This window comes from Acomys minous (genome assembly GCF_964271855.1).
Source record: "Acomys minous genome assembly, chromosome: 5".
In the NCBI taxonomy this organism is placed as follows: domain Eukaryota; kingdom Metazoa; phylum Chordata; class Mammalia; order Rodentia; family Muridae; genus Acomys; species Acomys minous.
In genome coordinates this window covers 39,017,038-39,043,760 of record NC_140494.1, presented here as the reverse complement: position 1 = coordinate 39,043,760, position 26,723 = coordinate 39,017,038, and the positions used below count along the sequence as shown (strand labels likewise).

The 26,723-nt window shown below is 42.0% G+C and overlaps 1 protein-coding gene across 6 annotated transcripts in view; it reads left to right on the top strand.

Annotated features, from left to right (window-relative positions):
• The window catches only part of SEMA5A (semaphorin 5A), a 442,105-nt gene that overhangs the window by 317,576 nt on the left and 97,806 nt on the right, over positions 1–26,723 (top strand). For all 6 annotated transcript variants that reach the window (XM_084782844.1, XM_084782839.1, XM_084782840.1 and 3 more), the window contains one exon: positions 2,598–2,802. In XM_084782844.1, the coding sequence (XP_084638970.1) occupies positions 2,598–2,802 (205 nt within the window). The remainder of the gene's footprint in view (positions 1–2,597; positions 2,803–26,723) is intronic.

Below are 26,723 nucleotides of genomic sequence, written 5' to 3'. Positions count from 1 at the left end.
AGGCTGTAAGGCACGTAAGGACATGAGCTATGCTATTTCCATTTTTGTGGTTTCCTCTTGTATAGAGTACTCAGGATAGCACAGTTCCTGAAGAGTAACTAGGGCAGATCAGCATATAAGGCTCAGCTGGAGAATTTTCAGCCTACGGAGAGCTTCATGAGGTACTATGCAGCAAGAAATACATCCAGGAAATGCGAATATTTTTTAAAAATATTGGAAACAGAATCCTAGAGTGAGATATTTATGCTAGGATGGCAAGAGAAAGTGGTAGAAAACACTTCAAATGCACTTTGTGACAATACAGACAACTTAGAGGAAACATGGTCCCCAGGAATAAAGATGGTCCATCCTAGCATTCTGACTGCCAACAATTTCTTATATCTGTTTCTAAGGGCAGTAGGAGGTACTTGCTTTTAGGTTATACCTCCTGGTTTTCAGAATGCCATTTCTTTCAAAACAGCATGCACATATAAACAATATTTTTATACCATTGACACCAGCAGGTAGGTCATTATTGCCAGTTAGTGCCCTTGACTTCAGTACAAATTGAGCCCAACACATTGTCATCTTCAAAACTAGCTCTCACCTGGAAAGGTTTCTGAGTAAATAGTGATCTTTCTCACTTTTAAAAACTGTTTTGGGTGGGGCTTGGAGAGATAGCTCTGCTGTTAAGACCGTACATTGACTTTCCTGAGGACCCAAGTTCAATTCCCAGAACCCACATGAATTAGCTTACAACTCCAGCTCAAGGGGGATCTAACATCTGATCTTTCTGGGCACCTATACTCACATGCGCAAACACAGACACATACACACACACACACACACACACACACACACACATACACACACACACACACACACACACACACACACACACACACACACTTAAAAGTAATAGCAATTAAAATGTTTTTAAAAAACATATTCCTGATAGTCAATGTTCCCAGACTTGGAGTGTTTTATTAAATACTATTTATTTCCAGACCCCAAAACAACCACATGTGGAATTACTTGTTCATTTATCTGTCCCATTATTCATTCACTTATTTCCTCTGGACCCCACAACTACATGGACCGTGGATGTCCTGCCTGCTTTAAGACAAATGCGGTTACAATTGGTTGGCTAGCTTCTGAGCTGTCAGTAATGTTGTCTCGTTCCTGGCACTTATAAAGACTTTAATTTGTAAATGCTTTTGTCTCATTACTTCAGTTTGACCATCAGCCATGAGAGGGGATCAGAGCTACAGTGTTCCAGCCATTTAGCATTTGAGGAAACAAACTGAGACACTGGGCCTCCTTGGGGCCACAGATCATCTTCTGCAGGCCTTAGCTTTACCCCAACACATGTGATGGGTTTACATGACCCCTCTAACAAAGATGTAAAATTAAGTAAATCACTGGGCTAGTCGTGTGCAGTTCATTTAACTCCAGGTTTCTCTAACTCAGCAATTGGCCTATCATTTTATGGCATAAAGGATATTTAATCAAATGCTACAAAATTATAATTTACTTTCAAAAAGCAATTTCCATCTTACAGTCCTGGACCTCTAACCTGTTATAAAAGCCAAGAATTGGAAATCCCGTAGATCCAGGCAATGTGGACCCCCGTCACTCACTTCAGAGAGTGAGGCTGAGGACCCCTTTAATGGTTATGACGGAAGTGAGGAGGCTGGTGGTAATTCTCTGATTCTGAGCCAACTCTGAGGCTGTGCTCTCTTCCCCCACGCCCTCTTACCTTGTCCTTGCCACCTACTGTTGTTTGTAACACCTGTCAGCCTTCTTCCAGCACAGCTCTGAGATTCATTCCCAATAATTTCTGGGCTTGCTTTTCCCCTGTGTATCTGTCATGATGTTGTCACCTCCTACAAATTGTTCCTTCCTTCCTCTTTCTCCATTTTCCCTCTTCCCCACCTTTCTCCACCCCTCCTTTCCTCACCGCCTTTGTCTCCTTACCAACTTGCGGTCTTATGTTGCAAGTTCTCAGGTACTAGCTTATTTCTTTTAAAATCTCTCATAACTGTAAATACAACTAATTTCAGCCCAGGCACAATATTTGTGCAGCCCATGTGAGTGAGGTAGTTTCCAGATTAAGATAAGCACCAAGGCATCGCTATGGAGTTCAGGGTTGCTTATGAACCAGCCCGATGTGATAACAAGAAAACACATACGTCTATATGTGCTTAACTGCTTCATATTCAGTGTCAGTTCAGCTTCATCAGTTAGGTACAAATGTACGGTAGCTTGACAGGCAGCTCCCAAGAGGGCTGGCTGATCAGTAGGAGGGTCCCTGCATCTGCTGTTTAAAAGAGAGTCAACAGCAGCGCCTGCTCCATTTTAAGATGTTTCATATTCCCTGCCTTCCATTGAGAGATTCCAGAAATGATGTTTCCATCTACAGTGGGAGAACAGTGGGAACCATGGGAGGGAAGAGAAGGCCAAGCAAGGTGGAGAGATTGGTTCATTTGCACACTCCGTCGTGCATCACGGCTCAGTCAGTTTGCAGCCTGTTCTGTTGCCCCCCTGTCTGGTAGCCACATGAGCAGTGGGCATCCAGGTGGCTTCCTTTTGTAACATGGCCTGTCTTCCCCTTGCAGTGTGGCACCATGGACCAGGGCCTGTATGTAAACCTGACAGAAAGAAACCTACAAGACGCACAGAAGTTCATCCTCATGCATGAGGTGGTGCAGCCAGTGACCACAGTGCCCTCCTTCATGGAGGACAACAGCCGCTTCTCCCACGTGGCCGTCGACGTTGTACAAGGCAGGGACACCCTTGTCCACATCATCTATCTGGCCACAGGTAGGAACTTTGCTTTCCTGTCGATGATCTTCTGCCGTCTTCTCATTCCATGTCTTATGTTCCAAACACTCACCTTCAAGGACAGCCGCGTGTCTGGATTCTGTCACAGCAAGCAGAACCCACAATGCGTGCTTTTCCTTGCCAGCCTACACTCCTCTTGGAGATCTTGTATTCTCTTTGTGTGTCCTGCATTAGTCAGAATTTTAACTAGGAAGCAACGCCTCCTTTCTCACTACAATTGTTCTTCAGTGGCTCTTGGCATGACCATCTGCATTTGACTAGTTTAAGACAATAGAATGTTTTGTTGCTAAGTGAAATGTCTTTCAGAGATTTTGGTACTAATTTCTGGGTGATGCACAACAGAGATCATCACAAACTGTTCTTGACGAAGGTCCATGGAAACACTTGAAGGATGAAGTCTATGCAGCCCAGTGCTTCATATGTAGAGCGGGCAGCAGTGCTTATCAAACTGCAAATAACACCTAGACTTCTTTAGAGTCCAAAGCGAATGTGGAGCGGAAAGCATGCTCTATCTTGCTGTGTTACTGACAGTGCAGGGGGCATAACCCTGCCTCGGGAACTGCCTCAGCCCCACCTTGCGAGGCCCAGACAGTGACTTTACTGTGGAATGGGTTCCTCCCACTCTTTGGGTAATGTGGTGCATACTTGGCACTTCCTCACAAAGTATGGTTACCTTTTTATGTGGTTCTGAATACTGTCCCATTCCTTCGTAGACATTACCAATTTACAATTGTGTCTTTATCACTCATGAAACTGCGATGGTTTGTTGTCTTTCCTCTGTCTGTTGAATTCATTTGGCATTCTGAGAGTATGTGGTGATCAGATTGGTACCATCTTGCTCTCCCGGGACTCGCATTCTTTAAGGGACATGCAGGTAATAAACATGCAGTAACTAAAGTACAGCAGCAAAAAGAAAAATGATGAAGAGCTAGTGAGATTGGTGCCAGCAGAGGGATGTGGTGATGGGCGTGCCTGGGAGGCTCTTCTTTCTTGGCTGAACAGAGTCTTCCAGTGCCAGAAGCATTGGATGCTGCACACTATGGAGGGAAACTGAACACTGGGAGATGCAGGGTTTCTTAGGGTGGATGAATGATGCTGAGTGGTCAGTAATGCATTGGTGGGGACATGAATGGGTGGAGGCTAGTCAATAGGAAGGCTGGGGAATAACAGAAGGGTCATAAAGAGAAAGTCATGTGACACCACTGCTGGGAGCAACAGTTTGCAGAACTGACTCAGAAGGGGAGCGACTGATAAGGTATCTAGTTGTCAAGGGAAGTCAAGAAGAGGATCTTCCTCCTCCTCTCCATCCTCCCCCTCCTCCTCCTCTTCCTACTTGTTGACCTCCTCTTCTACTTCTTCCTCCTCCTCCTCTTCTTTTTCACCTTCTTCATTTGCTTTATGATAATGAAATATATTGCTTGCTACAGAGGGATTGCATCTCTTTTTTGTCACTTTGTTTGGTCTTTAAAACTAGAAGGCTGCCTGACACATGGTAGATTTTTAGAATACGTGGACTGGATTTTCCCGAAGGTGTCCCTGTTATTTCTATCATAAATGTTCAGGTTAATATGACACAGATGAATTTTCCTTTAGGACTTCTGGAAGCAGCTGAGGTCTCATCTGGCCCTGGGGTATGGGATGCTGAGGGGCAGAGTCAGGCCTGAGCATGCCTGAACTCAGAGCCTTCTGTCCTGTTCCCACCAGAAATGAGGGTCTTTACTTTCCTTAAGCTTGCAATGATTATCAGAGAGCTCGCCTGAGGTGTAGGAACTCCGGCTGTAATTCTATCGAGTGTCTTATTCATTTCTGCCTGTTGGTTTCAGTGGGCTGCCACTGATGAGGGAGATTAGATGCCAGGAACCATTATCCCCTGGTTCTGGAGGCTGGGTCCCACAGTGAAATGTCAGCTGGATCATGTCTGGAAAGCCCTCGCTTCCTGGTTTGGAGGCAGTCACCTGTTCATGCCATCCTCATCAGTGGAGAAGGATTTCCGTGTTCTGTCGTTGTATTTGGACATTTTGAAATATAGTCTCGTGTAGCCAGGCTATGCTCAAACTCCTCACTCTCCTGCCTCAGCTTCTCAGGTGCTAGGATGCGGCCTTTTGGAAGAAAGGAGAGGGGTTGAATTATGAAAATTTCACCCTTATGAATTGATTTTCTTTAGAAGACTCTGCTTCCTAATACATTTACTTTAGTGTTGAGGCCATCAATATATGACTTTGCATGGCACAAAGAATATTGTTTAAAAATTCAAGTGGCACAAAGGACTCCATGCCCACAGGTGTATAGTACTTGTAGATCATTATTACAAATAACATGTTTGAACATGAGTGAAAACAGTCCACCGTAGTGAAATTACAGGTCTGAGATGTAGCTGTAGCCTAGCATCAGTTGGCTTTCAATGGTTCTGCTTCTAGAAACTTTCATACAGAAGTCCCATATGAATGACCTTGTGGCTTGGCTACTCCCTCCCCAACCCCAGCCCGGTATCATAAATGCACCTTACTTAATTGCCTTTTAACTTTATACCCACAGCTAGATGAATCGTGTCAGTCCGGCCTTGAGCGAGTCTATCTGTGGCTTTGTTCTCACAGTTCATATGATTAACAGCATCATATAAAGTGTTTTAACTAAGCTTGTGAATTTGTAAGACAACTACTGTTGTACCCTTAGCAGACTACAGTAGAATATAACTTTGACAGTCCTTTGGAAGCCATGAATCTAAAACTTGATGCATTGGGGCATTTTCTTATGAATTCTCTGGACTGAGACCTACAACATCTCTGGGTTTTTGTGTGTTAATGTTAGCGTAGGCTTGCAGGCTACTCAAGGACACAGGCTTACTGCCTCTGTCCTCGGGTTTACTCCTTTTTACCAAGTAAGTCACAGTGCAATGCTTTCTCTTGTTCTTCTGACCTACTGTTTGCCTTTTGTTTTAACCTGTTGCCTATTTAAATCTTGAGTCACTGTGTGTGCCCAGGTAGCACTAGGTGCAGTCAGTGTCTGCCAGCTGCTGAAGGTGCCACATATGACTGTCTTTGGTGAGTTTCTGTTGCTCGTTAGTCAACTTGTTTCTCTTAAAAGGAGTTTTCAAGTGGCTGAAGATACTTTCCAGTAGGAAACCTGCCTGGAATCATGGGGTCCTGCCAAGAGCCCTGTTGGGTTCTAAACAGTATGCACAACCCAGGCAGAAGCCTGGAACATTCCACTGAATGCTAGAGGCCTGTTAGATCCACATGGCAAGCTTAGCTTTGGAACGTCTATAAATTACAAACAAGTTTCATTAACCTCTAGTCCGGCTAGCTAAGTCTTACAGCAGGTCTATGTATTTTCAAAGTAAGTTCCTCCTTTTAAAATTTTAATTCAAAGTAAAACTTAATTTCAATACCTATTATTTTTAATAGCTCAGTGCAGTAACATTTTATTTCTAAGATAATGAAATGTATAACTGAATTATGAGAAACCCTACTTTAAAAAAACAAGCTGCAAGTTGGTTTTAATTAAAACTGCAGGTTTTAGGTATGGCTGACTCATGACACTCTGAGCAGCTTTGACTTTTCCTGATTCACGGGGCTGATGCAAATCTGGTGTTTTGTTCATATCCTGCCCATGTGTAAAATGCAAGGACACTCATTCCTTGGACAAGAAAGCCAGACACCTTTTACTACCCCTCGGCCATAAAGTCTCAAGTGACAGAGAATGGCCATACTACTCCCAGGATTGGTGACACACATGAAAACAGACTGTGATTAGCTTTCATATTACCTTTTTGATGGAAGTATATAGTCCCCCAGATCAAATAAATGCAAATGCACCGCTTGGCTGCAGTGACCATCATAGGACGCTGGTCCCTTTTGCCCCAATGTGCTCTCCAGAGAGTTTACTTCTAGTGGTCGTACAGTGCTCAGTAAATCTCAGATGCCATTTTCCTGCTGCCCTGCTCCTCTCCAGGCTCCTTCAGGGTCTATTTCTTGTTCATCCATCTCTCCCTTCTGACTCTCAGACAGAGGGAACCCTACTACTGGGCCTGACTGTATCAGTGGTTTGCAAGTCACTTCTTTGATGGTTGTCTGAGTTGGAGTCAGGGTGCATTTCTGATGGCAGCTCCTTTTGAACATATAGGACAGGAACTCTCATTAGCTTTCTAGTTTGTCACACAGACTATGTCCCAGTCCCGTCGAGCATTGTATTCTGGGGTTCTCCTCCTCTGGTGGCTACAGCACACCAGACACCCTGGCATCCCCATCCTGGCTGTGTGGAAGCACTTTGCAGACCTCAGTTGTCTTCTTTACCTCACATGGACCTGACGCAGGGCTTTGCCTGTGGACTATGGATGACCTTATTCCACATTTCTGTCTTTGGACATGCCATCCAGTCTCACAGTTTGTCCTTTTCTTCTAGGATTGGCTGTGGCAGCTTTATTTTTATCTGGCCTCCATTTTGGTGTATTCAAAATTATTCTGAAATTGCACTGTATATAACTTTAAACTGGGCTGTCTCTGCCCCAGGGCACCACACTGTGATGTTTAGGAAACTGTAAGTTGCCATGTGCTATCTGAGCATCCTTGAGGGGCTGGCTCTGGGAGATGTATTGTCCTCAACCCCATTTCATACCTAAACACGTTTGTCTCTAAGTGCCCTCCAAGGTACCCTATCTGAACATAGGCTGTGCCCCCTCATAACTCTGTGACATAGAAGAGAGAAGAACCGCAGAGAATAGCCCTTGTACCCTTGAGAGCAGCTGGACGGTGAACCGTTTCTCACAGAGGTCACTATTATTTGTCTGTAAGGCTATTTGTTCTTTACTTAGAATCACACCAGAGGGAACACTACCACACTGAGAGTCACTCTGCTGATAATCGCAGCTGCATGCCTTACACGGTCTTCTCCATCTGACTTCTGAGGAATATTTTGAATGCCTTATTTTGTGATTGTATTAATCACTTTCCTGTTGCTGTGATGACACACCATGTCCAAGGCAACGCATAGACACATTTATTTGGGCTTAAGATTCCAAAGATTAGACTCCAGGATGATAGAATGGAAGCAGAAGGTGGCAGTCAGGGTGACTGAGCTAGAATCTGGTGGCTCATATGCTTAACCACAAGCACAAGGCAAAGAGAGCAAACTAGAAATGGCCTGAGTCTTTAAACCAGCAGTTCTCAATGCGTGGGTCGCAACCTCTTAAGCTAACCTCTATCTCCAAAAGTATTTACATTTCAATTCATAACAGTAGCAAAATTACAGGTATGAAGTAGCAGTGAAAAGAATTTTGTCTTTGGAGGGGGGAGTGTCCCCACAACATGAGGAGCTATATTAAAGGGTCACAGCACTAGGAAGTTGCAGCACAGGTTCTAACTCAAAGCCTGCCTCTGGTGACATGCTTCCTCCAGCAAGGCCGCATCTTCTAAGTATCTCCAAACAGTGCCACCTCCATGGGACCAAATGCTCCAATACATGAAACTTTGGAAGACATTGTCATTCAAATCAGTATTCACAGTGGCACAGTGCTCACTTACCTACCTACCTACCTGCCTGCTGATTGCTATTTATTCTTCTTTATTGGCTTGCTGTATAGTTGAGAAACTCATTCCTTCAGAACTGAAACAATGACAATTTAGATCATTTCTTTGGACTAACTATCACACCCACATAGGAAGCCAATAACTATCCCTAAAAACATCATCAAAGGAAATATCCCGAGTTAAAAGACGGATTGATTCTTCATATATCAACAAATATCACACCTCAGTAATGAAACCCACAATTAAATGCACAGACTCTTTTTTTTTATTTGAAATTTTCTTTTTTTTCCCCCTCCTTTATTAATTTATTCTTGTTACATCTCAATGGTTATCCCATCCCTTGTATCCTCCCATTCTTCCCTCCCTCCCAATTTCCCCTTACTCCCCTCCCCTATGACTGTTCCTGAGGGGGATTACCTCCCCCTCTATATGATCATAGTGTATCAAGTCTCTTCTTGGTAACCTGCTGTCCTTCCTCTGATTGCCACCAGGTCTCCCCGTCCAGGGGACATGGTCAAAGGTGAGGCACCAGAGTATGTGAGAAAGTAATATCCCACTCTCCACTCTACTGTGGCAAGTGTTCTGTCCATTGGCTAGATCTGGGTAGGGGCTTAAGGTTTACCGCCTGTATTGTCCTTGGCTGGTACCTTAGTTAGAGCAGGACCCCTGTGCCCAAATCTGCCTATCATAATGTTCTACTTGTAGGCTTCTAGGACCCTCTGGGTCCTTCTACTTTGCCTTTCTCCCATGATTCTCTCATCTAGAGTCCCACTAGAATGTCCTCTCCTCTGTCGCAGTTTCCTGGTAAGTGAAGGCTTTCGTGGGACATGCCCGTTGGGCTAATATGCAGAATTAAGTGAGTATATACCATTTGAGTCTTTCTGCTTCTGGGTTAACTCACTCATTATGATCATTTCTAGCTCAATCCATTTATCCACAAATTTTGGGAATTCCTTGTTTTTAATAGCTGAATAGTATTCCATAGTGTATATGTACCACAGTTTCTTTATCCATTCTTCTATTGAGGGACACTTAGGCTGTTTCCATGTTCTGGCTATTATGAATAAGGCTGCTATGAACATGGTTGAGCAAATTTTCTTGCTGTGTGCTGGAGCATCTTCTGGGTATATTCCAAGGAGTGGAATAGCTGGGTCTTGAGGAAGCCCTATTCCCATTTTTCTGAGATAGCACCAGATAGATTTCCAAAGTGGTTGTACTAGTTTGCATTCCCACCAGCAATGAAGGAGTGTTCCTCTCTCCCCACATCCTCGCCAGCATGTGGTGTCGCTTGAATTTTTGATCTTAGCCATCCTGATGGGTGTAAGATGGAATCTCAGCGTTGTTTTGATTTAATGCACAGACTCTTAAACTGTAAGGGTAAAGAATTATAGAGGTATTTAGAGACAAAATAGTTATAAATGTAAAAATAAAGTTTAGAGGACTTTGCAAATATTCGGCAGCTAGCTAAGTCCATGAAACATCTGAAAATTTCTAAGAAAATGAAAATGTGATTCAGAAATATTATAACTACCCACAGAATAAAGAAAGCAGGAGGCAAATGAAACTTTAAAGCAATAGGGTAACAAGGATCTCATTTAGGAACATGAAATGAGACTAATTAACAGCTAAATTCAGCCAGAGATGGATTTGAGAAGGAAAGAATAAGAGAACTGAGTAACAGATTTTAAGCAAAACAGAACATTTAAAAACACAAAATTAACATTTTTCAAGAGATTTATTGTAAGTTATTCTTTGCTTCAAAAAGAAATATACATTGAGAAATTATGGCCGTAGCACCTGCCATAACTACTTTTAAAACCAGAAAGTCTCTATCTCTATACAAAATATAACAGAATAACACACATACGCACACACACACACACCCTCACACAATCAGCAAGTAAATCATGGAAGAAAAGTGGCTGATGGCTGAGAATATGTGTGCACCTGGTGAAGAACGAAGATGTTGTTTTAGACAATGACGGAAGAAAGAGTTTTAGCCTGAGATGAATACAGTGCACACAGAAATGTAGCCAAGGATAGCCCGACAGGCATATCCTAGGATGTCCTCACACGGAAGCATAGTCAAGGATAGCCTGATAAACATATCAGAGGATGGCTTCGGAGTCTCTCCACTCACTTTCCTCTTAATCCTTGACTCTTTTCTCTGCCTAAATTGTGGCTTGATTTGGTTATTGTATTAGATACTTTTCTAATGTTGTGATGAAACACCACGACCAAGGCAATGTATAGAAGCATTTATTTGGGTTTAATGTTCACAAAGATTAAAATCCATGATGGTGGAATAGAGACAAAAGGTGTGGCTGATGCTGCATAGCTGGTGGCCTTCAGCTCCTCCTGCCATGGCTGAACCTGGATGAAGCACCCCAACACTGGGCATGAGACTTGTAAGAAGTGGATGTAGTCCTTCTAGGGTGATCCTGAGACAGTGAGAGGCTATCATGTACATTACCTGTTCTCAGGTCCTCTGAATGTGTGGTTTGAGCCAAGGATCCTAGTGAAATGATCAAATAGATGCTTCTTTGTGGTTCACCATAAAGAGTATCTAGGTGGTACCCAAACACATAAAATCACTCCATTCTCTCTCTCTCTCTCTCTCTCTCTCTCTCTCTCTCTCTCTCTCTCTCTCTCTCTCTCTCTCTCTCCCTCCCTCCCTCTCTCCCTCCCTCTCTCTTTTCCTTTTACTCATACAACCCTAAGCGTCTCTTAATACTGACACAGTACCATTATTTCCAGGAACTTACAATAGGGATCCAGAAATGACTAGAAGCCATGAGGCCCGATAGAGTGCCATGGCTTCTTACATGCACGTATTGATAACATATTGCTTATAGTCATATTTAAAAACTTTTATTTTATCCAAGTTTAATAAACTGACAACTTTTTAAAGAAAACAAGTAAGGGAAATGTTTCATGTGTCCAGCAACTGCTTCTTGTAACTCTTGGGGAAAGAACTGGGGGACAGCAAGTGTAGACTCAAGGTGAAATGTGGGCTAGAATTCTTAAGTACTATCTATGTCTGCCCGTCTATTTTGCCGTAATACTAGACTTGTGTAAAATAAGTAGGCACTCTAGACATCACTGTACTGAATTAGATAATAAAGTCTAGACTGTAGACAAGGTTTTTCTCTCATAAACAATCCAGGAGGAGGTGGGTTTGGCAGACACAGCTAATATTTAGGCAACAATGAGATGACTGTGGTATGTATTCTTTCTTTCTGTTTTTCTTTTTTATCTTTCTTTCTTTCTAATTTTTTTTGAATCATCAATTTTCTATGTAGCACTAGCTGGCCTGGAACTGATTATATAGACCAGGATAGCCTCATTGAGATCTGCAGCATCTCCCTGTAGAGTTCTGCGATTAAAGGTTTGCACTACCACACTCAACCATGGTGTGGATTATTTTTTAAATTTATTTATTTTTATTATTATTTTATCAATTTATTCGGATTACAACTCAATTGTTATCCTATTGCTTATATCCTCCCATTCCTCCTTCCCTCCCACTTTTACCCTGTTACCCTCCCCTAGGTCTATGACTGAGGGGGACCTCCTCCCCCACTATATGGTCATAGGCTATCAAGTCTCATCTTGGTAGCCTGCTTATTCTTTCTTTGAGTGACATCAGGCCTCCCCAACAAGGGGAGGTGGTCAAATATGGGGCACCAGAGTTCATGTCTTCTTTCAACAAGATTAATATCTTCCTCCCCTAGGAGGTAAAAAGTGGTTGGGAAAGAAAAACAAATTTAAGTGCAAGCTATAAATTCAAACACTTCACAATATACAGTGTGTCTGTGGTATGGGTTTTATTAGTGGGGGCCAAGAAAAACAGAAGTCTTGTAGGTGGGTGGGGCATCTACTAGCTCGATAAGGGTAGCTATGGGTTAGGTCCATGGAGAGAAAGAAGCCAATCCAATTGGTATGAGAGATGTTTATATGTTAGGGAATAAGTCCAACCCAAAATGGTGTATAAATGTTCTTGATGCAATCAACAAGTAACAACCTTTCATGAATAAGAAAGTATACCTTTATGTCAAAACTCACCAGAGAGGGCTCAGCCCTGAAGAGAACAGGTGAACACCCTGCCTTCAAGAGGCTCCTTCATAGAAAAAAAAAATCACGCAATAAAGCTGTTAGTTAAATGTCCGGAGGGAAGGAAAGGTGGAAGATAGCACAGGTATGTATGTGGGAGGGCATTCAGTGATAGGAAATTATACAAGAGGAAGATTGAAAGAAAATGTAGAGTATATTCAAGTTCTACAGTGTTTGGAGGAGCACATTTCCCATGGAATAGCCAGCGTAGAGACAGACAGAGCGAACCGAGGAGGGGATGGAAGTCAGGACCTGGCTGGATGACACCTCAGAAGAGGGGCTGGGGCATTACAGAGAGAGCCTGATGGAGGAGGATGTGATGATGGCAGAAGCATTTCACCTGAGAGACAGCGCCAGGTCAACTGTACCTGACACAGGGAAGGATCCTGTCACAGATGCTTGCTGAGCCTTGCATCCCTCCATGTAGGTTGGAGAGTAGGCTGTTTCTCCCCCAAGGCCATCAACACCTTGGACAGGGAGCCCAGGAGACAAAGGAGGACTTGTTGTGAGGTCAAGGCAGTCCACCTTTGCTTTCTGTTCCTCGGCACTATTGCTCAACGCTCTGCACTCAGTGAACAAAATTAGTTTATATGAGGCCCAATTAGAACAAAAACTCTTACTACTGAAAACAGTGTAATATATACCAAACCACTTAAAATACTATACAAACAGCAAATTGTTTTGTTTGATTAAATATAAGGACATTACATCTTTTATTTTAATGTTCGATTTTCAAGCATGTCTCCTGGATAATTTTGGTAGCTTAAGCCTAGTTTCCTAACAATAGAATCATATGAAGTTATTAGCTATGAATTAGTAATTTTCTCAATGTGTCCTAAATGGGATGTGGGTATGTCGGTCTTTATGGAGAGGCTGTTCTTACTATTTTCTTCATAGTCTGCTTTCTCCCTCTCTGCCTCTCTTTGCTTTAGACCTGCCTAAGGCAGGTGGTCCTCATCTTTTTCACATGATCAATATTCATTATCCCCTCAGGTAGTAAAGACTTTAGTCTTTGAACAACAACCAAAGAATCAAAATACAAATTCTATTCCTTACTTCTTTTCACATGGATCTTTCCCAATAGCTAGTTTTTATATATAGCCCCTTTAGGCTTACTGCAAGTTGATAGAAATTAAGCAGGAGAGATGGTGGTTTCCTGTTCTTCAAACCGTTGTCCCCTGGTTTATCAACAGGCCCAGTTAGAATACTGTGTTTCTGGCTGAGATGGTGTCACAGGAAAAGGAAGGTTTTTTTTTTATTTTAATTTTATTAATTTATTCAGATTACAACTCAATTGTTATCTCATCACTTGTATCCTCCCATTCCTCCCTCCCTCCTGCTTTCACCCTATTCCCCTCCCCTAGGTCTAAGACCTAGGGAAGTTTTATTGAACAGTGTCCCACAGTTTCCTGAATGCACACCATAGGATCTTTGCGCTATGTATACAGCCCGTTGTGCTATGTGCACTCATGAGTACTGCCCACGACACTGCCGCATAGGTGTTATTAATTATAATTATTAATAATATTAGATGTTATTACTTAGAGTGGACTTACTATATATATGAAATTAATTAATCTTACAAAATGTAATGGTTTAATTATGGAAAACAAATTCTTTTAATTGTTTTTTTTTTAACCACAACTGTCTTCAGTACATATATCTTTGGCTTGTATTGGGATAGAATATTTGAAAATTTGCTGTTTGAGTTACTGACTGGAGCTTCATAAGAAACCATTAAAATATAATTTCTGCAATAGCCTTAAACATACTTCTGCCATTTTGTACTGCATATTTATGAGAAGCAATGTTCTAGAAATGGATAATTATAAAATCAAAATATCTGAGAGAATGAAGATGCAATAAAAAAAAACTCAGGGGTAATTTAATACATTATGTAAAAATAAACAAGCATATCTATCTAACTAATGCAAATTAGTTTTCATTTTTAATAATGGGAAAATTATATGTATAAAAAGTAATTTCATTTTTAAAATCTTCATGATTTGTTGCTAGCAAATGTTTAATTTGTATATATATTTTAGATACCTATAGACCAAGTAATATTTATCAGAAAAAAAGGGAGACTATGTAAAAAACTCTGGTATTTTCATTGTCTTTCTGTTGCTGTGATAAAATATCATGGCAAAAGTAAAACTTAAAAAAAAGAGAGCTTCATTTTTGAGTCAAAGTTGTAAGTAAAGAAACCTGTTCTGAAGGATATAAAACTCAGAAGTGTGGGAGTGTGTCTGTGGGGGTGTGTGGGAGTGTGGGGGTGTCTGTGGGTGGGTGGGGTGTGTATGGGGGGGTCTGTGGGTGTGGGGGTGTCTGTGTGGGGGTGTAGGTGTCTGTGGGGGTAGGAGGTAGGGGTGTGGGGCATGGGCGTTCTGTGGGGGTATGTGGGGTGTCTGTGTGGGTGTCAGGTATCTGGGGGGTGAAGGGTGTAGAGGGGGTCTGTGGGGGTGTGGGGGTGTGGGGGTGTGGGGATGTCTAGGGGGTGTGGGGGTGTCTGTAGGGGGTGGGGTTTTGGGGGGGTCTGTGAGTGCGTGAGGGGGTGTCTTTGGGAGGGTAGGGGTGTGTGTGGAGGGGAGGGGATGGAGGGGGTCTGTGGGTATGTGGGGGTATCTATGGGAGTGTGGGGGTGTCTGTGGGAGTGTGGGGGTATCTGTGGGGGTGTGCAGGTGTGGGGGTGTCTGCAAGGGTATAGGGGATCTATGGGTGGGGGATACCTGAGTGGTGGGGTGAGGGTGGGGGTATGCTCATGTGTGTGATTATTATCATGTGAATATCAATTACTAAGAGTTGTCTCTGGTTAGTAAAAGCCCACAAGAGCAACTTCCAGCTAACTCAGTAAAAAACAGGTGTTTTCATTGCAGAACTGAGTAGAGGTTTTCATGTGACTCTTTCCATCCATTTAGGGCAATAACGAAAACCTGTCCATTATCTGCATATGCAAATGTCCTCATGGAATTCTCATCATATTAAAAGAGATGTCCTAAGCTAATTACTAGGGTGGGACTTCACTTAGACCTTTGGTGATATGATCATTTAATTAATTTTAAGACTCTGACCTTGTGCTTATCAGAAAACTGTCTGAAAATGGAAAGAAATAGTTTCAGCTACGAAGGTCTGGACTTGCCCTTGGTAAATTAAGCCTTTAAAGGCCAGTCTTTACAACGAGCTACTGTTCCTTGAAATAAAGTGTAATCTTTCTCTCTGGTTCAGAATCATGTTGGTTAAATATTGTCAATACCTTACAACATATCTGCGAAGGGAGGGGACACTTATTCCCCTTTGTGAGTTAAAAGCTGGCTAGGTTGGGCTTTGTTAAATACATGGCATGTGGCAGAGGTCCTGATAGCTTGTTTCAGGACACTGTTAACTTCTGAGGTTCCAGATTCTAGAACCTTCCAAGCCTTCAGTGTACAGAATGCGGTAGGTTCCAGTCTCAGCACTGACTCGTCTTTGTCTTCTTCGCTCAGCTGACTTCTTACCCAGTTCAGTGGCCTTGGATTTGCCTTCTGCCCATTGGTGTCCAATGGACCTGTGGAAACTTCTCTACTTGCCTCCTGAATGATGCTCTGTAATCTATGGCTCATCCCATGTCAGGAAACAGAACCATTCCTGTACCTTTTGGGCAGTGGCCATCTCTAGACCCTTACCTCTTACTTTTTTGTCTACTTATGCCTTGGTCCTGAAGATGTCCTTTGTGTCCACATAAGACTGACTTGGATCAAAGATACTTGCATACACAGCCATCCCAATTCCAAATTTCAGTTAAAAAAGAACATACAGAATTTTTGATTATGACTTATAACGTGCCTTCTATGTGCTGCAGGTTTAGAATGCCACATACTGGTGATGCTAACAAACCTACAGCCACAAGAAGATTTGGGGAGCCAAATTGGAAGTCACCACTGAAGTCAGTAGCCTGATGAGCCCTGAATCTATCTCCTGTTGGTGGAGATTAGTTAGTGGATGGATATCCCAGCTCTTTGTCATAGTAATAGGGTCACAAATGAGAGCTATTCTGCACATGTGAGGTGCTAACCTCGTGTTTTCAAGCCTCTCCTCTAGGGAGCAGTAGGGTTTCCCTGACCCTCGGATCCTTGTTTCATCACCTCAGGCTCCTGACTCCACAGCTAGCAAGTACACAAGGCTCCCAAAGACAATGGTAATTAATCCTTTGATTTATGTTCACCAGTCTTGAACACATTTGGTAAAGGTGTTTCTGTGACTGGCACACACAGACTGAGCTTTTTACTAAGGTAGCTATCTGCCACCTTTCTTGTTTTTCTCTCCCAGCTTTTCCATTCCCTAGTCCTGTTCCTCTTAGGAAGAAGACAATGAAATCCCAGCCTATAATGTATATGGAGCCAGTTCTTGCCTTAAAACCCTGTACCCTCCAAACTATTTTTGTGTCTGGAGAAAAAAAAAAGCAATGTGGGAATTCTTTTTTTTTTTATGATTCTTTTTTTTCTTCTCCTTTATTAATTTATTCTTGTTACTTCTCAATGGTTATCCCATCCCTTGTATCCTCCCATTCTTCCCTCCCTCCCATTTTCCCCTTATTCCCCTCCCCTATGACTGTTCCTGAGGGGGATTACCTCCCCCTGTATATGTTCATAGGGTATCAAGTCTCTTCTTGGTAACCTGCTGTCCTTCCTCCGAGTGCCACCAGGTCTTGTCAACACTATAGAAAGCTGGTAGTGTCCTAGGAAAACATTTGGCAAAGAATATACATATTTTACTATATACTTGTCCTTTAGTAGATAAATAACCCTGAATGGCATAGCTTATTACATATGGGGCCTGTTGCCCCCAGGTAATGGCACAGGTCTATACTGAGCTACAGGCAACAGTTTTTGCTAAAAATAGGAAATATTTGTTTATCCGAACCTCAAAAGTACTGGAGAAGTACTAGATAATAAAAATTATTCAGCTCTATTATTGACCCGAACACTGCTGTGTACTATGTTCACTGCAGTTCACACCTCCCACAGACAGTGCTAGCAAGTGAAAGGTAACTCTTCCAGGTGATACCTTTCTTTGGTCCAGGAAATCAGGAGATATGGACCTGAGGGTTCAAACAACAGAAAAGCTTTAAGAGTTGAATTTGCTGTAGCAATTACACGGCCCAGATAGCAAGAATAAACTAATGAACTATTTAATTCTTGTATAAGGGTAAATGCTTGGCCATTCTGTGTCAGAGTGAACTGGACAATGTGAGGAAGTGAACCAACCCAGACATGCATACTTGTATGGCAAGCATTTCTGCAGGGTGAGCTTTCTACCAGGCCAAGGATTTATATATATATATGTGGCCTATTGATAGGACACATGCTTAATATGGTAAGACTTTAAGTTCCATATGCTGCACCTTAGGAAAAATGTATGTAACGTACATCACTTGATACTTTGGCAAATATGTACACTGTATACTGTGGAATTACACCATCAGGGTGATAAATACACCTATTGCCTTGTTGCTGTGATGTTCTTTTGGGCTAATTCAACTCAATAGAAGGAGTAAATTTGTATGAAATGAAGTCTATATATGTATATATAAATGGACAATATGGTTCAGAGGAATATTTTAGTCTACTTTTTAACCATGTGTTGAGTTAGCTTTTACCTTAGTGAGCTAGGGGACAATGTGAAATGTTGTAACCATTGGGTGACCAAATACCTGGAAGAGGTAAGAGAAGAGAGAAAGGATTCCCATCTGCTTAAGACTTGAGGAGCTACAGGAAACCTTGCGGCAGCCAGGGAACAGAGAGACACTTTTGTCTGGAACTGAAGCTTGGCTGTAACTAAGTCCCACCTCTAGAACCTTATGTCTCGCAGCTAGGTGCCATATCCAAAAGATACCACAGCTTCCCAAAACTGTGCTTCCAACTGGGGACCAGCTGCTCAAACACATGAGCTTCTGGAAGCCATCCACTTTGCGGAGTCACACTGTCTGCTGCACAATTTTTCATTAGAATAAAGAGAGGTACCTGTCCACTTCTTGCCACTCACACGTAGGTGTTCATAGCCTGCCTACAGGTCTTTTTTGTTTCTGTAGGAGTTTTAACACACAAGATAATGTGTGGAATAGAGGGAGTACTCTTAGCATGGCACCCGCATTATCATCTTCATCATCGTCATCGTCATCATGACTATGACTAATGTACAGAAGGTGCTTTGTACAAAGCAAGGATTGAGCCAATTGCTTTATGTGATGTATTCTTTGGGACACAAGGATGTTCAAGAAATCCCTCTTCTAGAAGCCTACCCTCTGCTGTGCTGCCATCCTGTAGCCATCCATGGTGATGTGTACTGAAATCAATGTCCTTAATCACTGATCACATGACCATCTTAGACTCATGGCATAGTTCCACCTGGAGTTGACATTAGTTACATCACTCTAATCCACACTGCATCCCTCTGAACCTCCATCTACAGGGCTACACTGGAAACACCCACGTCAGGCACAGTGGAGTGTACACCCTGATATTATAAACCTTGGGAGCCAGCCCGCTACACTTAGAGGACTGCTCTCACCACAACTTCCTTTTTCAAATCCCCAAACACATCAGTTCTTTACCTTTGTGATGTGTTTCAGGGAAAATACAAGAGCAGTCCATCCAAATCAGTGGATGATGTATCTACCTGAGTTCTTTTAAGAAATGGCAGGATTTTAATTATGTGGTTCTCTACGATTATATGATTAACAACAACAAAAGTGTGAGAACTTTGAAGCTGATCTTACAGGAATGTTTTCAAGGGCAGAAACTGGAGCCCCTGAAGATCCCTTTATTTGGTTAAGCCCACCTGGCACATGATTGTTTCGTCAATAAGCAAAGCTTCAGGGATGAGAATGAAGCTGATCACTTAAGATGCAGGGATGTTGACACCATGTAAAAATACAAATGTTTGTTCCGTGGTTTGAGCTCACAAAGCAAGAATTACCTTGTGTGGGTGTAAGGATTGTGGGCCAGAAGCAGCTTGGAGTAGAGATGAGAGGTACCGGCCCCTGCAGAGGCTCTCTGGAAGATGGGGGAGGGGAGGGCCTTTTTGGTAGGAAATGCAGAATTAGCAATATGTGCAGCTGGATAAGGGGTCTGAGTGTTTGGGAAGTTGAGCTAAGGCGTTCAATTCACTGGATTTGTGGATGGGAAGGAAGGAGATAATGTTGCTAAAATGTGGGATGGCCCCTATTGAGTGTTTGCAGATTAGGTACGAAGAAGAGACCCATAGGTCTGTGTTCTATCCCCTGAGGTCTTGTTGCACACGATAGGACTCAGTGGGAGGTGCGAATTCTTTGAACCTGGGTGGAAAGCTTTCATCCAGTGATAGAAACCTAGGCTGATCTCCAAAGCCATAGACATGGATACAATCACGCTTGAAGAGAGCCCGCTGAGAGCACGCACCTCAGACTCAGGCCTCCAAACAACGTGGCCCATCATGCAATTCAGAAGAATGACAAAATAGTTTCCCTATTCCATTGAGGAAAGAGCTGTCATTCTTCTTCTAAATTAATGTTTCCTAGGCGCAAAAGTGCTTAGCACAGGTTTTCTTAACTCTCTTAATTGACAAGTAATGGGAGCTGACACAGTATAATCTCACTACTGGGGGTGAGGGGATAATTTAGACTGCAGCATTGCCTGGGCCCTGTCAGACAAGGGCTGCCAACTGGGTGGTTGTTTTGTAATTCAGATACAATAAATTCAAGGCAAGTAATTTCCTTTTAGAAACCTGAATTGCTTCCTTAACAGAATGGCTGGAGCTGGATTTAAACCATGAGGTTAGATGAAAGCTTCAGAAAGGATACCCACGGGACTCCATTAATTGCACTCTTGTTTTTAATGTAATATGGTTTTTACTCACAGGAAACTCCAGTGGTAAATTTCCTGTAAGCACCAGCTTATGGCTCAGACTACTGAAAAGAGCCGTTGAAGTTTTGTTTTGCAAGGCAGTCAAATTTGCTATAAAAGAAATAGCGTTGCCCTCAGCTTGTGTGTAGGGAGTTACCAGTGGATTTAGGAAGCTGGCCAGGCTAGATGTTCAGCCACAGGCCAAGCAGTAGCAAGGAAAGAACGATGGCTGATTCTCAGTGTTCTCTATAAGCTTCCTTCGTGGACCCAATGCTGTGAGCTGGGTATCAGGATGAGAGACAGAGGTTACACAGCTTATAAGCATTAGAGCTAGTTGCCCAGGCGGGGGGGGGGGGGGGGGGGAAGGGGGAGGGGGGATCGTCTGTTCCACTCAGCCAGTTACCTCCTGTGTGCCAGGTACTTTTCTGCAAGCCAGGACAACTACAATGAACAAGACGGACTGTGTGCTGTAACATCTGGATTTGTAGGCTGTGGATGAACATAATGCTTTGAAACTAAAGACTGTTGCATGTAATTGCTAACCAAAATGTCTCAGTTGGTGATCATATTCTTTTTAGGGAAAAATAATTTAAGTCTGATAAGAGTTAATGAAAGTGTGTTTCTTAGGCCAGCAAGACCTTTTTTTTTTTCCATGAATTCCCCTTTGCTACATAAATGTAATGCTGACTCCAAGAGCCAAGAACAATTTAGTCCATTTGCTCAAATTTCAAGTTAAGAAAAAGAACTTTGGTAATGTATTAGTTGTCTGCCACATTGGGATAGCAGCTAGCTAAATTGATGAACTTTATATAATGATCTGTTGCTATAGCAACAGGCTGCCCAGTGAGTGGGAGAAGGTATTTCATCATTACTGCACTGGTAATGCTTGGCTGGTAGCAGGCGCAAATACAAAGGCTTTCTATATCTTTGCAGTTACTGGGTCGATGGTACAAACACAAAAAGATGCCTCTGGACTACAGTGGCTCAGAAGCAAATGGAGTCTAGTGTACAATAAGAAATAAAGTCACTTAGCTTCCTGGGTGAGTGGTCCCGGAGTCCACAGTGAATCTCCGGCTGTCACAAGGAGCCATTGTCCAAGGTGCTGCAAGCATTCCAGAGGTTTTATATCTGCTCAGCATTCAGTGCATGGAAACATGAATAGAAAGCATCCCCTTAAAATATGATAGATTTTAGAAAGGAATGTAACCAGGTACTAGATTAGCACTTTGAGATAATACCTCCATCTTTATCTTTTTCTTAAGAAATTTACTTTCATTTGTTGAGTTGTTATCCTCTCCTTACAAAGTGAGGAGATATATCTGTGTCTTAAACAGGTTACATCTGCATCTTCTAAAATCTTTAGTACATTTCAGATGAAACATGTTCATCTTATGTTTAAAAGTATGTTGTTGTTCTTAATATATGTTTAGTATATATTAAGTTTAATATATATTGAGTCATATCCATTGTTCAGGGCTCATAGGTATGCTCAGATTAAGCCATTTTTCACATAAAGTACAATGATTTTTATGTACGGCTTAAATTTCCATCTCATCATATTTTAGCTGCCATAAGCTGAAAATTATATGATATCACACACACACACACACACACACACACACAGTTTCCACACAGTGATATCAATGTTGCGTATTAATTGTGTTTCTTTTCCATCACTCTCCTTTCTCTATTCTTCACCCCCCTTGCTTTCTTCCTGCAAGATATGTTTTGATGGAAGTTTTGAAATGCCTACAAAACTAAAATTCTAAAAACTCTGTCTTACTAAGTTCACTCTGGGGCTGGGGAGAAAACTTACCCAGGTAATAGTGAAGCAAAATGCACAAGAATGTGCTTAAATCCCAGAAACCATCCAGAAGACTCCTGTGAACACACTCACCAGCCTGGAATGCCAGTGGGATGACCAGAAACAGGATGGGTGCAGTAGCTTGCTGGCTGGCAGCCTACCACCAAAGTCAGCAAGAAGCAGTCCCTGACTCAAGAAAATATGGCAAATCTCTCTCTCTCTCTCTCTCTCTCTCTCTCTCTCTCTCTCTCTCTCTCTCTCTCTCTCTCTCTCTCTCTGTGTGTGTGTGTGTGTGTGTGTGTGTGTGTCTGTCTCTGTCTCTCTCTCTCTCTCTCTCTCTGTCACACACACACACACACACACACACACACACACACACGTGGTATAAACAGACATTTTTCTCAGGTTCTTCACAGTTTGTCTATGATTGCTCATTTAGTATTTATGTCCCCTCAAAATCCAGCAGAGATATTAACACAAAGGTTTGAACTATAGCATATTCTATTTTAATCCAAACACATTATGTGTCAAAATTATACTCAGCCTGTACCATCCTCTGTAACTTCTCTATGCCATGTGAGTGTATGTGTTGTATTCTTATTGACCAATGCATTTAAATTTGGATTATAGTGTTCTAGAAAAATATAGCTTTGAAATTGTTCTGGGAAAAGTATCTGGATAACCTACTCTGCTTTTTGTGCTTCTTGACTTTTGACTTGGATGCGGTTTTTGAATCTGCTGAAAGGATGAACACTGGAGACTTGGGAGCTTGACAATAGCTGTGGGGGCTGGAGGTCCAAGGTGAAATACCCGCAGGCCTCCTTCCTCCCTTTATCGCTCTGCTTGGCTTATAAATGCCTACATCTTCCTGGGTCCTCTCATGGTCCTTCTCTGTGTCTGTGTGTGTGCTGGCCTCTTGTTCCTGTAAGGACACCAGTCACATCAGGTGAAGACATATACTGACCACATGATATCTCAATTACATTTTAAAATTCTGTATATCCAAACACAGTTACATCCTGGTGGGCAGAGAAGGAAGACTTCAATCTCAAAATCATGGATGAGTTCAGCTGGGTTCATTGCAATCCCTGTCTTATTAGATGTCATACTTGCTCACCAGGGAGAGATGGTTGTAATTGATTGTATTGAAATTGACTAATACAGTCTAAGTGAAAAACAGAATCTTGTTGAAACTATTAAACCCAGCTCAGCCACATCAACATTGAAAATTACAAGAAAAAAATCTACCATTTCCCCCCAAAGGCAAAAATACAATCAAATGTCAGTCACTAATAATTAAATTTTGTTCATTACATCTTATGTATTAGAGGAAATGGTTACCTAAAGGCCATGCCTTATTGTGAACTTGCAGTGTTTATACAAATCTTTAAGTCTTTAATTTCAAAAAGTGAAACCAAAGTAGCTCATTGTGGTTTGGAGGGTTTTTTTGTTGTTGTTTGTTTCCTTTTCTGAAGTGGTTTTGTTGGTCTTCTTGTTTCCTCGGCTCACGGTGGTGGGAGCTAAGAACCTCATGGGTTAGTCACACATGCCCTGGAATTGGCATCACCTGAGTGTTGGCTCTTCCTGTAGTGAAGTCCAGCAGATGAACACAGGTCTATAACCCAGAGCTCCATCTCTATCTTGAATAGTCTCTAATTACCAAAGGTTCTTCCATCTCTGCTGGCATGTACTGACCCATCAGTCAGACTGCTGCCATGGACAAAAACGGGAGAGATTCTCTGGCATTCCTCTTGTACTTTCAGAACAAAAATGTTGTAAACTAAACTAATCCAGGTTAAGCACTTGGTCCATGTTAAAAAAAAAAAAACAACTAAACACTGGTATAGTAGCCTGACCTTTGAACTTATGGAGCCTGCCTGAACCTTGGTTTTCTCAATTGCAAAATTTAAAACGTTGATGTCTGCCTTGCAGTCTTTAGTGTCTTGTCACTTTAAAGTTTCATTTAGCCAGTGGTTTCTATTTAGAGATAGCTGAAGACGAAACTCATTCATTTTCACCAGGAAAAAAGTTGACCTCATTCCCTACATTAGAGGGTAATTTTACTTTCTACGTTATGATATACCTGTACTCCCCCTATATCTTAATGTAGCAATAACACATCATATGTCCTAGTGTGGGTTACTGTTGCTGCTATTAAACACCATTGCCAAAGTCAACTGGGAGGGAAAGGTTGGTTGGGCTTCGTCATACCATAGTCCATCATCGAAGGAAGTCAGGACAGGAACTCAAACAGGGCAGGAACCTGGAGTCAGGATCTGGTACAGAGGCCATAGAGAGGTCCTGCTTACTGGCTTGCTCCTCACGGCTTGCTCACTCTGACTTTTTATAGAACTTAGGTTCACAAATCCAAGGACAGCACCACTCACAATGGGCTGAGCCCACCTCCCACGTCAATCACTATAAGAAAATACCCAAAAGCCGGATCTTAGGGAGGCATTTTCTCAAATGAGGCTCCCTTCTTTCACGTGACTGTAGTTTGTGCCAAATTGGCATAAAACTAAGCAGGATATGTTTTCTTTTTTGTAAATTGATTTACATCTGCATCGGTGTGTGCTGTCAGCCTTTATAGTTGGCTACGTTCTAGACTATAACATGTTTGCTGTATTCTGTTCGTGGCCATCTGCCTTGACAACATCATTCCAAAACTGGGAAAGAGCCACATTCCAAGGAAGAGTAGTCGGAGATTCACTTCTAGGAGACTGGAAAACTCTAGGCAATGAAGAGCAGGTAGAACAGTATCTTGAGAGAATGGCTGCTTTGTGCCATTCCATCAGGTTCTGAAGTGACCTCACAATTATTGCATCCACTTTCATGGAGCATCTCATACCTGTGTGTGACTACTTCACCCACAGGAGTTCTGGTCCAGGTTCTGGGTTCGTGGCTGCAGTCCTTAGCTATGTAGTGCATATGCTGCTTCTCAATCTTCATGACGTTCCATCTGTTTTCTTGGAGTACAGGGCAACTGGCACAGTTCAGTGTGTTAGTTGTCACGTTGTAGCAAAGCTTAACAAGAAATAACCCAAGCGAGGAATTACTCCAAGGATGGAGTTCATCTTGGCAAGGAAGACATGAAGGTGGCGTCTTCTTGGGAAGTAGGGAGCAGGGAATGGCTGACTTTCTCCTTTTTTCCCTTTTTGTTCAGTCTAAGACCACACCCCATGGGATAGTGCTATCACTTCCAAGGTGGGTCTTCTATTTCCACTGCACATCTTCAAAAAATATCCTCATAGACACACCCAGAGATATGTCTCCTTGGTGATTGTAAATGCAGTCAGGTTAACTGTGGAAAGCAATCATCACATCCACAGATGAACAAGCATTTGAAGAGAGAGAATCGTTTATTGAAATGAAATAATACAGTGAGGTTTAATATGTGGTGCAGAAAAACAAAGCTCCTCATGTTCAGGTGTACGGAGTTGTCACTTATTTGGGGGTGGAAGTGGTAGGCAGCTAGCTTTTCTGCAGACAGCATCGAGAAGATCTCAAATGGCTAGAGTTAATTAAAATGAATAAATATCAAAGACTCTCTAAAACAAAATACCTTAGTTTTATGATTATATACTAAAAAAAATCACACAATATATTGCATTAATAAAATATATAACTAAAACTAATATTCGAACTATTTTAAACCTATGACTGCTTGGAAATATTTTAAATTACTTCTATGGAATTAGTCTGTCTCCACTGGATGGTGAGGGTGTAGATAGCCTAGGCATCCTCACTACCTCACAATAGTACTGACAAGCTTCTTGGAGTTCCTCACCATTTCTTCTATAGGTCTCTTATATCCGTCTTCCCTTCCCGTGAAGGAATCAGTCCTGGCAGCTTGCTGACCAAACTCTGCTCCTAGAATATCCTTTCGCTTACACCCAATTTAATCTTCTATTGAAAAATATCAATCTTGTTTTTAGTTATTCTTCCCACAGCTTGCTTAGTAACTCATTTGTCCCAAGACCTGAACTTCCTTCCCTATGGTAGAGGATGAGAAAACAAGGCTTGGAGGTTCAGAAACAATTTCTCACATCTAGAATTCTTTGCAGGGACTTTGAAATATTTCTTTTCCAATAGTCGAGTTGAAATTGAGCTCACTATATTTCTTGTGACACTGTGCAAACTTTACATTATAAAACCATTTCTCTTTCATTTTGTTCTTCCCTTTGTTCATTTTCCTAATGGCTAAGATTGTTGAGAAGAAAATCATCTTTGTTGTGACAGTAGTTCTGATTAGCAGCACATTTGCTATGTACCCTCAGACTTATGTCTGGTCTTCCGTGTCTCCATTGATCACTAGCAAAAACAAATGTTGGGGATCGTATCTACACTGTATTGATCTCTACCACTGAGAACTCCACTGACATCATTAACAGGCATATAAATGAAACCTTTCAGTTTCTGGAAGACTGTTCTGTAGGCATATTATAGTATCACTTTTATTTCTTCAGGCTGTGCCCTCTTCCCTTACTCTTAAAAACATTTGTCTCATGTATAATCATTTAAATGTGTCTTTACCTACATAGCCTTGTTTTTAAACATAAGAATGAAAATGCCACTGTATCTGGCCAAGTGTTCCTGCGG